This window comes from Bombus affinis, chromosome 7 (assembly GCF_024516045.1).
Source record: "Bombus affinis isolate iyBomAffi1 chromosome 7, iyBomAffi1.2, whole genome shotgun sequence".
Classification (NCBI taxonomy): Eukaryota; Metazoa; Arthropoda; class Insecta; order Hymenoptera; family Apidae; genus Bombus; species Bombus affinis.
In genome coordinates this window covers 16,301,099-16,315,832 of record NC_066350.1, presented here as the reverse complement: position 1 = coordinate 16,315,832, position 14,734 = coordinate 16,301,099, and the positions used below count along the sequence as shown (strand labels likewise).

At 41.8% G+C, this 14,734-nt stretch overlaps 1 protein-coding gene across 2 annotated transcripts in view; it reads right to left on the bottom strand.

The window, feature by feature from the left end:
- Window positions 1-3,155: 3,155 nt before the first annotated feature.
- LOC126918816 (ephrin-B1) overlaps window positions 3,156-14,734 on the bottom strand; it is a 54,652-nt gene continuing 43,073 nt past the window's right edge. For both annotated transcript variants that reach the window (XM_050727231.1, XM_050727232.1), the window contains exons 4-5: window positions 12,367-12,678; window positions 3,156-10,254 (exon numbers count right to left, since the gene is read on the bottom strand). In XM_050727231.1, the coding sequence (XP_050583188.1) occupies window positions 10,097-10,254; window positions 12,367-12,678 (470 nt within the window). In that variant the 3' untranslated portion in view covers window positions 3,156-10,096. The remainder of the gene's footprint in view (window positions 10,255-12,366; window positions 12,679-14,734) is intronic.

The following is a 14,734-nucleotide window of genomic DNA, read 5'->3' as shown; positions in this document are numbered from 1 at the left end:
TATGCATTCTTGCAGGAAAGTTTTTCAAACGAGTGCGACAACCTAGGCCTTTCAGTTATGGTTTCCTTCCATCGTTTCGTCTTGCATTATTTAAATTTCTTCGTTTCTTCTTCTTACTTAGGTAGGACCTTATAACTGCAAGTATGCTTTTACGCGGATAACCGAGGCAGCATTGCTTCCCGCCCGATTAGTTTCTTCTCCATTGGCTCTACTTTCACGAGAAGTCTATGTACTCCGACACGTCTTGCCTAAAATGCTTTCCTTTTCTCTCGTTTGTCTCGCGCTTCTTCTCTCGAGTTGCGCGATCCTTAAGTTATGCGCGCTTCAAATCAGGCATCGCTTTCATTCGATCTATCCGTTTTTCCTTCTCGTTTCTTCCGTTTTCTTCTTTCCGCGAGCTCACCCGATTGTTTCTATTTTCAGTAAATCAATGAAATTCATCAGTGGGATCGTTAATCATCAAATAGTTATGGAGTTTAACGGTGAATAATTTTTCTATTCGTCTTACTTGGCTGCCTGAAAAGAAGAAAAGTGATGGCACAAAAATGGCACCTGTTAACGCTAACTTTCAAAACTTAATACTAAAACTTGCGATAAATATAGACCACGGTTTATCGTTGCATTCTTTCCCATAATAGAAGTGCCTTGGAGAAGCGCTTGGAGAAGAAATACGTGCGAGTGTATTTCTTTGGTGGTTAGAAGTAGAATGCGTGCGAACGTGTAAGACAAGACTTATTCAGCGTGACCGCAAACGAATATCGTAAACACCGGAAATCATCATACAGCACACTTACAAGCACACTTAACATTTTTTCGCATCGTTCTATATAATATAAATTCGTTCTATATAAACAATCGTACAACGATTTAGGCTCGAAATCTCGCGTATATCTCAACACGCCACAGAGGAACTGACTTTTCATTTTGCGAAAATTTTGCACCGCAAAAATATTTCGTTTTTATGTGTAACATCTCGCTTCGGTTTTAGAATCGATAAATAGCTGTAAACAACGTGACGAGCGTACCTTACAGATTCAAGTAGGGGAAACGATTCGTTCGGGCGTATCTTCTTCCTTTCTATCTTTTTTTTTCTTTTTTCTTTTTCCATGCCAAATACTCTTTTTTTTCAACGATTTATAAGTCCTGTCCTACGTGACGACAGTTTTGCGCTTAAAACAATCGCATCGAGGGATCGCAGGCAGAAACTATTGTCAGTCGCGAGTCGCTTGGCAAGTCGAGAGATTCGTTGTCTGTGAAGCATACACGGCTGAAAGCCTTAGGCGAATCGAACGGGGGCTTAATTAATCGGATCGAATCGATCGAAACGAAGTGGCATGGTCGCGTGCCCGTGAACAAGCAACGCGGCTCGAAACATAAGCATCTTCGTTTTCGGCATTGCGAATCGTCAGATTTCGTATATTAAACGCCATCGCGATTTTTTCTATTATGTATACGCTATGTACGTTCGATCTTGTAAAGCACATAACATCCGGATCGATGGTTAACTTTTCAGGTGAAATTATTATTTTATTAAATATCAAATATTCAGACTAATATATAATAGGTTTTTACAACTCCAAACGTGTGGTTGATACGTTATCGAGCGGTTTGAACGATCGAAATCTTTGAATAGAGACGAAATATCTTGGAATTAAATGAAAGAGAAGAAGGTTTTGTGATTTTTACTTAGAGGAAGAAGGGGGGAATGAAATGATGGATTAACGAATTCAGTCTCAGTTAATAGTCAGTCAGTGTCGATCTTGTTTTTAGATTACTAACATTTTAAACTGTAGGATAAGGTGATGTTGGTTCTTTTTTCTTTTCTGTATCTAAAATTTCAAAATAATACGTTTTAGTATTCTACATTTCGTATATCTTTTACTGTCACATATATAAAGTATAAAGCGATAAGAAATGTCTGGCAACGCTTCGTTTAAAATCTTGAATTCTCCGTGTATACACGATCGAATGACATCGTGGATATTATGCGCTTTTTAAGATGTACTGCTTGTAAATGTAGCGTGTTCATCTTTGACAGACGGTATCTTTCAACTTCGATGGAACGTCGAACGAATTGAAACGATTTTTGTATATGATCAGTGTCGAAAGACTCGCGAAATTTAAGAATGCGATCGAACCGGACATTCGCTTTCGCTGCGAACTCACATTCCTCCATACTCTATAGTTTCTAACTCTCATCTTTTAACGTTCGTTTTGCAGGGTAGGACAACGAATAAGTTGTACGGTTACGATAATTACCAATCGTTTTCGAGGTTATCGATTACGTTAATTAAAAATGGCAGTTTTACCTTTTAAATTACATTTCGCTCGTTTCACGCGACGCAAGAAGAATCGTCGTCTTTGCGTCTGTGCGTTTGAATTTCACGCGTTCAACCATTTCGTAAAACATATGAAATCCTTCGAATCGATCAAAGCATGTACGTGTATATATATATATATATATATATATATAAAATATATATATATATAAAACAATAGGAAATTTCATGCTGCGAAAAGTTTGAGCTTCGATAAAAACGTAATTCAAGCTATCAATTTCCTCTTGCATCTCGTGTTTACAGCGTTTTGAAACAGCGGTAAAAGATGTGTATACGTAATATCGGTAAAAGCCGAAAAATCAGTGCAACAAAGCGTATATATCGTTTATTTGTGTTCTCACCGTTTTCGATAAATATCCATCGAAACGATCGCGAATGCAGTTTTACTCGCAAATCGCTTTCGTTCGTTTAAAAAATAGAAACATTTGGAAACGAACGGCGAGCGGATTCACGGATGCGCTTACAACCTTTCGAATCGAGCAGGCAACGATCGTTTAAATATAATTCTTTTTACAACCAATTTGATTCCAGGAACTCGTTAATGCCTGTCGAGGGTTCAACGAAAGAGGCGTGACACGCGATTTCCCCAAATTTACCATTCAGCACTGTGAATCCCTCTGGTTCGTATACAACCCACGCAATGGTGCTCGTCGCTGATGGCCTCAAACGCAAAAAAGGAAACCTGATTTCTTCACCGAATCCGCGAACTAGAACTCGATACCCTGGTATCTGAATCGCGTGGAACGTGGATCGCACGCATCTCGTCCATCGAGGAGAGCATTTCTTTTTCTTCGTCATCGTCATCATCTTCTTCTTTTCTTTTTATTTCTTTGTACTTAAACGATTCGAGACGACTCGCGCAAGGTACTTTCAAAATGAAACGTTTCGACGCCGACGTATTTCGTCGTCGTACGACGCGTCGACGTACTTTGTATGTGTTATGTGAGTGAGTATGTACGTGTTTTTTATTATTATTATTTTATCGGGGGACGCCCGGTCTCCCTGTCCGGCATTTTAACATTTTCCAGTTACTTTTTCACTTTTTTTTTTTTTTTCATTTTGTTTCGTTTGGTTTACTTTCATTTTCCATCGTTATATGTGACCGTATATCGACATGCATAATACAATATAGCTATATAAATCGCGCGACGCCGACGAGTTTACGTTTAGAGCATCGTCGACCCTCTTTTCCGCCTTTCGTCTTTCTTTCTTTCTTCCTTTCTCTGCTTCTGCGAGTGAATTCACGCGCATTTGCGTTTTACGTCGCGTGGTCGTCGAAGTCGCGTCGCTTTTGCATATGTGTATATCGTGTCTCTGTATCTGTGTATGAGTGTACATTTAAATATATACTTTTTTTTCTTTTTTTTTTTTCTTCGTATCTTTAGAGTAACGCCGCACCTTTTCTCGCGACGCCCTCGACAGTGTTTGAAACTGTTTGTATCGCAATATGTGCCAATATACATGTGTATGTGTCGTGTGCACGTGTCGTAGTGTGTACATGTGTGTGCGTGTCTTGCACGTACTTCACGAAGATCGATTCACGTTTACTGTGTACTTTTTATGGTTACCTGTAATTTTTTCGACGATCATGTCGTTTTTCCGGTTTTTTTTTTTTTTTTTTTGGTTGCTTGGTTGTCTGTTTGGACTGTTTAAACACTATTTCGCTACAAGTGGACTACCATTATGAACACTACGCTACTTTGTATTGTATCTGTAATGCTTTGTAATGAACGACTGTACTGTACTGAACGTGCATACTTAGCGAGCACACGCAATCTATAATTGATCGATCCTGTTCACGAATGCCACACGTGGACCGCGTTACTATTTTTACAATTTTGTTCACCTTTTCCTTTTTCATCTGTTTACTCGGTTGAAATTTAGATGGAGCGAAGGTGAGGCAAAAGAGAGATAATCGCCGAATAAATATTGTTGCGTCGTAATTGGAAACTAGGTCGTTTGATTGTCAGACAACGCTAACCGATCGAACTATTCAAACCGTTGATACTTTCTTTCTCCAAGCTGGTTTTGATATTTTCCTTTTTTTCTTATCCTCGATATATCGTATCGATTGATCGAATAAACTGCGCGATATCAGCTTTCGACTTTTTTTTCTCATTTTATAAACACGATATCCCGACTGTTGTTTAATTTATATGTAAATACGTGTACCGTGTTCAGGAGAGAGAAAAGAAATGATCTAACGGTTGCCCCGGTGATAACGTGGCGCCTCCCGTATGGCTTCCGTGACCGTGATCGTATGTGTCATGTAATGTACCTGTTACAAAATTAATATATGCAACGTGAGAGAATTCATGACCTGGCTAAAAAGTGTGGTTCTGTATTCAAACGCTCTTTTGTTTAATTAGTACTTGTGTTTCTCGATTATGAGTTAATAATCATAGTTTAATAATAACCACTTTGTGTTTTTTCTTATCTTTTTTTCCATCTTGTTAAAAATCTTAGACATCAACGTACATTCACTTTTATAATAAATTGTTATTAGAAACCTATCCTCGTACTTGCTATGTATTTAATATAAATTTCATCGTGTTATCGTTATTGATCGTAATCTTTTTCTTGTTTTTCTTCATTTCTCTATTTACAACGACGTACCTACGAAATCATCTCGATCCCATTTTCACGCTCGATAAACCCGCGACGTTGTCAATTCGACGCGGTAAATCTAATTAATCGATCCCTTCGTATTTTTCCTTTCCCATCCTTGTTACTTTCTGTTTCTTTCTCGTTACTGCCCGTTTTATCTCATCCCCGTTATAGCCCCTGTCTCGAGAAGAGAGGAACAAGCCGTTTTCGCGTACGCGTAACAGTCGCCTGCTGTGATCTCCATCCGCGAGGACCTCTAATCTCTTGACATTGTTCCAAAACACGCACACGAGAGGATAACACAATGAAATAGCGAAAATGAACGATAAAAATCGCAATGAAGGGCAGGTTCGAACGTCTTTGGATTAGAAAACTGTGAAACCTGTTCCTCGTTTTGTTCTTCGTGTATTTCTGCTCGAAACGTGCGATCTGCAACGCGTCTACGTACTTATGCGTTACCTGTATATCGGTCTGTATACGCGATTAAGAGCGAAGATTAATCTTAACGCGCGATCTGATTAATCGTAATCTTCGGGTTCATCGACCTTATGATTATTCCTGTGTGTTTCTGTTATATCGGTGTCGTTAAACTTTCTATCATATCGAGTATCTACATATACTTTCTACTAACGATTTAAATACCTTATTGGTACGATGCTTGTCCCTTTTCATGGTTACAAAAATAACTTTCGAGGAGCAGCGTTTCACGTTGTGGTCGGTAGTAGTGGTGGTGGTGGTGGTGGTGGTGGTGGTGGTGGTGGTGGTGGTCGGGATTGGTGTTACGGATGGATCGGAGGGTGCTTTCGGAGCGGATCGGTCGAAACGAAAAAAAAAAGAAGAAAAGAAGAAAAGAAGAAAGATAAATGAAGGAGAGAAAAATAAAAAAATATTGCAGTGAGTGACCTTGTCTATTTTCTATCGATAGTTCGAGTCTATATTATTGTTATACTGTATTCATCTATCGTCCGTAAGAATGAGTACCATTCACATTGGATCTATGTAACTTTGCTGCATTGCTATTGCATTTATATTTAATTGATTACGGGCTTTCATGCTGGCTCTGATTAATTCGATTAATTCGAGTCGATCGATAATTCGCCGCCCGGAGCAGTTCTATCGATACATCCACGATTCAAGACGTGTGTGCAACCGTTACATGGATCGTCGATCATGCCGATCGAAACGTAAACGCACTCTACTATTTGCGTCCCTTTACAAACGTACGTTACTGTATGTAATATCCTCTGAGACCCGCAAAACGAACTTGTACGAGAAACGTTTTGTACAATCGTGTGTTTAATTACTTCTACTTCGTGTGAGAGGGTTAACGAATCGTATATACCTAAATGATATCGTGACGCTATAGTTGACGACTGATCTACGCAGAGACGCTTCGAACGCTTTTCCTTACAATGGTGCAGGTGATTGTCTTTGGGTTTCGTTTTGCGGGTTGATCAGCGGCTCACAAACAATTCCACGTGTATACATGTGTGTGCGAACGAAAACGACTAGAGAGAAACTAAAAGAAACTGTCATCGTAGCAGCTATAGTTAACGAAACGAAAATATGATCATTTGTGAGGAATCTACATGCTAAGAATCGTGGAATCGCAGGTATCGTCGCGAACTGCTTTCTCGTAATCGATCGCTCGTACGTGTACGAAATTGCTATTGCGGTTAACACATGGGTAAAAAGTACAAACCGTAGACAGACGAACGGACAGACAGACAAACAGACGTGGATCGGAGGCATGTAATACTTAGGCTTACAATACTGTAATGGATAACATTATACACGCATTTAATTTCCATCGTTTCCCTCAACATTCCCGGTTGATCGTGGTCATTGATTTCCATTTTAATTGTCGCGTATAATTAAGGACGATGAACCATCAATGAACGATGAAAACGAGTCGGTCAATCGAGCAGCCATCAGAATACATCTTTTCTTTATTATCTACGATTCGGAATTGGGGTCTCTCTTTCTCTCTCTCTCTCTCTCTCTCTCTCTCTCTCTCTCTCTCTCTTGTCTCTCTCACCCTTGCACTCTCATTAATCTTTCTTACATTCTCTCGTTCTGCCTTATACGATACGTAATTCTCTCCGCATATTCGTATTTACAATAATTCGTTACTCTAGTTGCCGTTCGGTCGAACTCTTTTTCCCGTGGCCAACGTGAAACGATCATTTGCTCGTTGTAGTTTCTTCCCTTCGCGTCCTCGAGCCTCGAACGCTCTTCGGTCGCTGTGTGTGCATTTTTACGCGCGCGGAAACAACTATGTGCACTTATTAAAGCTCCATTCACACTGGTGCTCACGGATCCATTTTTAAGACCAGGTTGTATGTATGTAATATTCGCCGTGTTGTTCGTATCGCCGATACAGAATCGGTAGATACGTTTGGTATATTATGATTGGTCGATCGTCAAACTAGACGTCGCACGCAAAAACGATAATTTTGCATTCTGAAAGATGAAATGCGCGTAAATAAGAGTTGTGTAAGTACGCAAGCAATAAAATAGCGCCATCGTAGCCGTGCGGCCAATCATCGAATGTATTGGCGGGAACGCGATTTTAAAGATTACAAGTTACGTTTATACGATACGATGCGCGATATGCGCAAGATGCGCGCGCACTATATAATTAATTGCCGGTACGATGTATTCCGCGCGATAAAATCCGAGACACATAGTTGACGTTTGTCGTGTGATCGTGGTATGAAAATTGCGCGATCGATAGAAATATGGATCCGTGATCGTGATCGAGCGAAACACGGGCTTACGGATACGTACAGGATACGTGTACAATGTTATACGTTAATGGGCGTTCGTAACGTAAAATCGGCTGCGATCGCAGCGTGAACAGAGCTTGAACGTTAGCGAAGAGGGCGTCGTTATCGACGTACGCGACAAATCAGAGCGGGATCGCGTGTAACGATCGTGACCACTGTGCATGTATACATGTAATCCCGTACGTTTTACAAATAAATGCGATTTGCATGCGCGTACGTTCGTCAGTACGCGGATGGAAACGAAATCTGCGTGGCGGTGAACAATAAATAGAGTATATAAAAAAAAAAAGAAAAAAAAAGAAACAGGAGAATCATAGGGACAACTGAAAAGAACGATGTACATAGCACAAAAGACGATATCGAAATCGACGAAATGAAACCGACCATCGCGCGGCCAATTTATTGAAATAACGAGCACACGTCGAAATAAGCACTCGAACTCGCGTGTTCGACGTTTTCGAGCAATACAGCACGAAGAAAATGAAAGAAAATAGAAGGAAACAACAAATGGCAGATCCGATGATGATAGGGGTCGAGAATTCATCGTTTTGCTCGCATGTCGTTTCTTTTATCATTACCCCGCCGAATACGCAATTTATTCGCTATTAAATTTGATATTTTTTACTAGTAAATATAGAATATCGAGTGTGATTATTCGTAGCGTAATGATAGCGGATAATAAATATAATACAGATCTATAGATAAAGTTCGGTATGGTACAACTATGATACAAAAATTGTTATTTCGTTCGCTCCGCGATCAGTCTCTCTCACGCATTACATACCATACTTTCGTTCGTTCGTTCGTTCGTTCGTTCGCCATTTCCCTTCGACGAACTCGGTCGAAGAGAGGAATTTTCGAATTTCTTCGCCGACGATAGTTTACGTGTTCGCGAAAGTGTCACGATTGCGAGAATCGCGGGCGGAACTTACAAAAGTTTATCGCACCTTACACAGTTTTGTGTCCTATCCAAATGGGCGATCTTTGTGTTCGCGAATGTTCACATACGCCTCGCAATACACCCACACACGTCATACTCTGTCACACTCGGAAATTTTCACTCACGCTGTATCGCACTCTTTCGTGTGTCATATATAAGATTTTACCTAGTATACGGCACTCTCTTAAATTCCTCTGCCCCGAAGACGAGGCAAGAGCCACTTGTACATATTCATTAGGAATTTATTTACACGCGTGCTAATTATCCTGTTCGCGACTGTTTACGCAACCCGAACGACCCTCCGCCATGACTGTTTCCTTCGATAGATTTCGATCCGAATATTGGCGCGACCGTCGCGATTAATCGCGGATTAACGTTGCATTCGATTATCGCAATAAGTCACGTGATTGATCTGAAATCTTCAGTTAAACAAATGACGTATCTACATTTGCGCGGACGTGATACTGAAAATATTAACAAAAAAATGAGTGCTAAGTGATACATCTACTAAGATGGCAAGTTTTAAATCATACTAACCTAGTAAGTAATTGGTTCTCTATATACATATAAGTTTCTAAGTTAACTTGATCGTTTGACTTTTCAAGTACGATATTAATTCTCAAGCAATCGAGGCATAGATGACAGAGGACCGTTAGTCGATCAACGTCGATGTCAGTCGTACGATATCATTATCGTTCGAAATGCTCACGCGCGAGGTTATGATATTTAAACGAAAGAACTTTCGCGCTTCTCTTTGACGGACGTATTTATTCGCTATGCGGCGTATGCCTCGCTCGAGGATATTTAGCACGCTGTCCACGACTTCGTTCTCTTTCCTCGTATTTCCAATAAATACCTAGAATTAGCGTAATGATAAGAAGGACAACCAATACGACTACCATTTATAGTAGTGATAATAGTGGGCATACTATGATAGTGTCTAATAGTAGCGTTTCTCCTCGTTTCGTCTTTCTTCGTCTTTGTAATCTTACTATCTACGTCTTCGTTCTTCGTTTTCGAATAGTTTCAATATGGCGTTGCTGCTCGTGTGTCGTGCGTGTCTCTTCTCTTGACATTTACGTTTATTTTCTTTTTTATTATTTCTGCCAACTCTTCGTTCTTCTTATAACTCGCATCCTCTTTTATTTTCATTTAATTTTCCTTTTTTCTCTAAACCATTGTTGTTCGTTTTTATCTTTCTTCCTTCCCGATTAAATTTTCTCGTTCTCTTTCTCTCTCGAGGCAGTCCGACCATAAATCGTGCGCGTTTTATTTTTCATTTATTTTTCACGATCGAGGGGCGGCCACGCGAGCGCGCGCGCGCTCACGCGTGCCTCAAGAAATTAATTAAACGTAGGATAATCACAGAAAAAGGGGTTTCGACGTATGGGATATACGTTCTCGTCGGTAGTGTTGTCGCTTCACCGTAATAATTGCGGCATGATCGCGCTGATAAACAAGCTTCCCGTCAACACCATCACCAGCTGGTAGTACCGATCTTGAACACGGCTGGAACTCGCCCCGTTGTAGGTCAATTCTTCGTTCTTCACAACTTCGTTCGGATGGTCCGAATATTCCTCTGTAGACAGAAAGAATCAATTGTTATTTCCGGACAATAGCCATTTGATTGTTTATCGTAGTATTTAAAAAAAAAAAAAAACGCTTATCCGCTAACTTAATCGATCAACGTGGATTAATAAGTGGACATTTTTAATTGGGAATTCAGTTATCCGACGAAATGGAAGCAAATGAAAGTACTTTACAGCGAGTAATTCTAAGATCCTAGATTTCCGTTAGCAATTATTAATACTTAACTTTATTTTTCTTTATTATTTTTCCAATAAATAATCACGTTATTCTTGCAGAAAGGAGGTCAAGAACGTCTCTAAATTTCTGCTGTTCGGAATGAAACTTCCATGAGCTCCGTGGGAAAAAGTTGCTTCATTACCAGGGCTAGCTAGGAAACGCGGCGATATCGGAGCGGAAGCTTCAACTTCCATCTAGGTTCCGGCTTGTTGGTGAGTACTTGGAGATTGATGTACTTTTTGCTTCTGTTCGATACGAAACGCGTTGTAACAGATATACATCGTCGGTCACGAACCGAGTTATAAATTTCGCGGGACACGATTCGATTTCGAAGGGACGATTTTAATACAGTGGAGAAATTGGAACTGTTGTTACGAAGGAAGGCGGAACGGGGCCGACTCGAGTAATTTCAATTCGACACCTCCGGAACACGAATTCTCTGTTGCGTTTCGAGCCAAGCAGGTTGCCTCGTTAATGTCCGTGTCCTGGCTATCGATGGAATGCAAATGTGTGCATATCCGTGGCGCATTTTCAAGTCAAATTATCGTAGGTGACAACGCAAGAAGGGCGACTGGACGACAGATGGTTGTTGAGAGAGTCACCTAGAATCGAGTCACCTACCGCGTTCGATTGTTCTCCATCTGGCACGCGTTTTGGGGACCAAAGGTGTTCCTTCGTCTATTAAGTTTTCTATTCGTAATTTTCTGAATAATTTCCTTCATTAACGATACTAACTGATCTAACTTTTATATTCGATACTTTTCGATAATAATAGTTGGAGAAATGAATTGTACGAGAATGAATTGTAATAGAACGTTTGATCTGAACGCGAAAGATAAAGATAGGATCCTCGAGGTATGTTTCGGAAGTTTCACGTCCGGTCAATCGATGCAATTTTCAACATATATTATTCTTTTCGACATTATTTGTAGGATGATGCATTAGTAATGATGATAAGTAGAATAAGACACGACGAGGGACGATATAATTTTAAAACCTGTTAAAATTTATTCAATACGAGCAAACGATAGGCCAAATGAATTACGTAAAATGATTGTTTGGCACGCTGTGGACCGTCACGTTCAACTACGTAACGGTAATTTAACGATCGAAGCGACGACGACTCTTCTCTTCGACTTTCGCACTCGCGTTCAGCTATCGTGAAAGAACGATGGAAGAGAAAGATTTTCGCGCGAATATGGACTCGCGCTTGCTCCGATCGAAAAGAAGAAATATCAATTACGCGGTGTTAATAAGAAGAAGATATAACGATATAGCGATGATGTAGCGATACAACGCAGTAATTCCTTTATCCTGAGAAAACGATTTACACAACGATAACGAGCGGTAAAATCGTCGAGTACGAGTGGTTTATCTTAATTTTATGCAACAGTAATCCGGATACGAAGCGATAATTATCAGCCGGACAAAACGAAAGTAACGCTAAGGGACAAGGGAGTTAGCGGCGCAAGCTAAGTCGGAAAACACGTTCTCGCAAAATATAGATTCGATGATATTCGAATTTCTCATTACTCTATTCGATGATTAAATTCGAGCAACTCGGCGATGCTCGGAGATACATTATAGACGATCTAATTCGCGTCGATTAATAAAATGACCCTCCTCTTGCATGATTAATTTCGACAAGATGCGACGACGAGAGAGATTTCGCGTAAGAAAAGAAAATGAAAAAGAGGAAAGCAACGAAGGAACGGAAGGAAGAAAGGTAGAGAAAGAGAGAAGGACGAGAGAGAAAAAGAAAAAAGAAAAAGAAAAATGAAAGAATCATTGGCCGAGATAATGGTCGCGAGGAGCATCGAGAAACTCGTTTCGCGGCAAAGAGAGCAGGTGGCAAGAGGTGGTGGGGGCGCTGTGTTATACGTACTGTTCTTCTTCTTCTGGCCGATCGAGGTCTTGGGCGGCGAGGAGGACGGCGGTCCATTGTGAATCGGAGGCTGATGCGGATGCACAGGGTAGATGGCCGGAGGGGGTACGTGGGGCAGGGTCGGCGCCGCCGTGGCCGGTTGATGATGATCGTGATGATGATGAATGCTGCCCCCTGGGTAGAATCGATCTGGGCCGCCGTTCTTGACGACGCTCGGTGGTGGCGGGGGTGGTATTCCGACGGCTCCTCCACCCAAAACCGCGGTGCTGGTCGAGCTGCTGCTTGGCACGGTGCTGCTGGTTACAGCTACGGCTGAAAAATGACATAGATCGACGTTAACGTATTCCTCTTTCTCTAACATTCTTATTACATCGTCGTGTTCGCGAGGCACGACGCGACGACGCGACGTGCTTTCGAGAGAACCGTACACGTACGACGTAGCCTCGTCTGGGCTACATCGTGCGGCCAGAGCTATACTTTGTTGCGGCTATTGAATTTTAGCGTGTAATCTCCGCCAGTGATTTTTTTCCACTGGTTCACGAGTTGCGTGCAATTTTCAGCCAGTCTCGATTACTGTTGTTACGCGCGCGCGAGCGCCCGTCCAACATCGTCGTTCACCGGCATTTCCAGCCGGATGATTTAGGATAACGTCGCGTCGACGAGCGTTTCGATTTTAACTCCGCAATCGCGGTCCAAATCGCGCATCGGTTTTGCGTAATTTTCAACGGGGGGATTCAACGACGGAGAACGCGACCGCCGTTCGACGATTGCTCGTAAACGGGACCGAGTGTCCGGTGAATCGACATCGATTTCAATTATCTATGTACATAGCCGCGTTCGCCGGAGGTCGATATTTTAAAGCCGGCCCCCGAATCGAAATACAGGCGGTTATGATTGCGTCCGTTAAATTTTATTTAATCGCTCCGGCGATCATTCGCCGATGCCGATCGTACGTAATAATAGAATCGCGCGCAAACCGTTACAATCATAACCGTAAATGCGGTATCGTAAAAGTTTGATCGAACATCCGCGATGATCGCCACGGGAAAACGATGGGAACGTGAATTCTTGTTACTGCGTCCGATGTTCGATGTCCGATGTTTAAAACGTTTATGCGATATATAAAAGAAAAAATAATCTTCTTTATTACGCGACTTTAAATCGAAATTTACGCAATTTGCGGTCAAAGTTCATTCCTGAAGCTGATCGACTTTCGGCGATAAAGCGAAGGGAAGTGAAAAAAAAAAGAAGGAAAAAAGAAAAAAGAAATAGGAATAAAAAATTGAAAGGGAACACGATAACCGTAATGAATGACAAATGCTTTATGTTCTCGGCCGAAATTCACAGGCGCAAAGACCTCGGGGAGAATGAACTTGTACCGGTGGAATAAAGTCGAAGATTAATTTCGCATTTTCGCCGGCTAATTGCCGGCGTAAATGTCTTTCGCCGCGCAAAGCGCTCGCGGCGTAAAGCAGAGGAGCCAGTCTGAAATTTTCCGCGAGATTAACATTTCTCGCGGTTCGTGGCCGCTGATAGTAATCGTAGGGCATCGTACGACGTACGAGCGTCGGTGCTCACAGTCCGATCCCGCAACACGGCACAGTAGAAAGCCGCGGAAGGATTTCGAGGTCGGTGGAGAGCCTGCTGGAATCTTGAATGCCCGAGACACCGAATGGTGAAAGAGGGAAAGAGGGAAAGGGAGTTCAGAGTTCTCGGCCGGCGAAATAGCTAGTCATTACGGCGCATGAATCGTCTCCGACGAGTGTTGGGTCGGTGGTAGCGGGTAGGAGGTGGAGGAGGTGTTGGGAGGACGGTTGGAACGAATTAGGGAGAGAAGAGAACGGGCTAGAATGAAATAGTGGAATTTATTGTGTTCTGGGTCAGCGTTGGTCCTCTAACCGCAACAAATGGTGTGCACGGCTAAGAATTATAATTGATAGGGATTATTTAAGAGGGGAGGAGCACGGGCTGGCCGTCTGTACGAGCGGGAAAACAGAGAGGGGGATCGAGGGTGGATCGTGTTCGCAGCGGAAGATCAAGGAATCGGCGTAGACCGTCTGTCGTTACGAGTAGTCCTTCCCTTTGTAACTGATTAGGGGATAATGAATTTATGACACGGCCCTTCTTCCAATCGTTTCATTCACGAGTGTGGACGAAGGGAGCTCGCACGCTCGAGCGAAACCGTGAAGGTTTTAAACGTGATTTACACGCGAAATGAAAAGGCGGCGTAGACGACCTATACGACGACTATAATTTCAGATTATGATAATCGGACCCCGTTAGAATACCTTTCGGTAGGACAAAGGTTTTCGTATGTCGGAACGATTTCGGAATAGGAATATTTAAGCAATGCTTGTAAATGGGACCG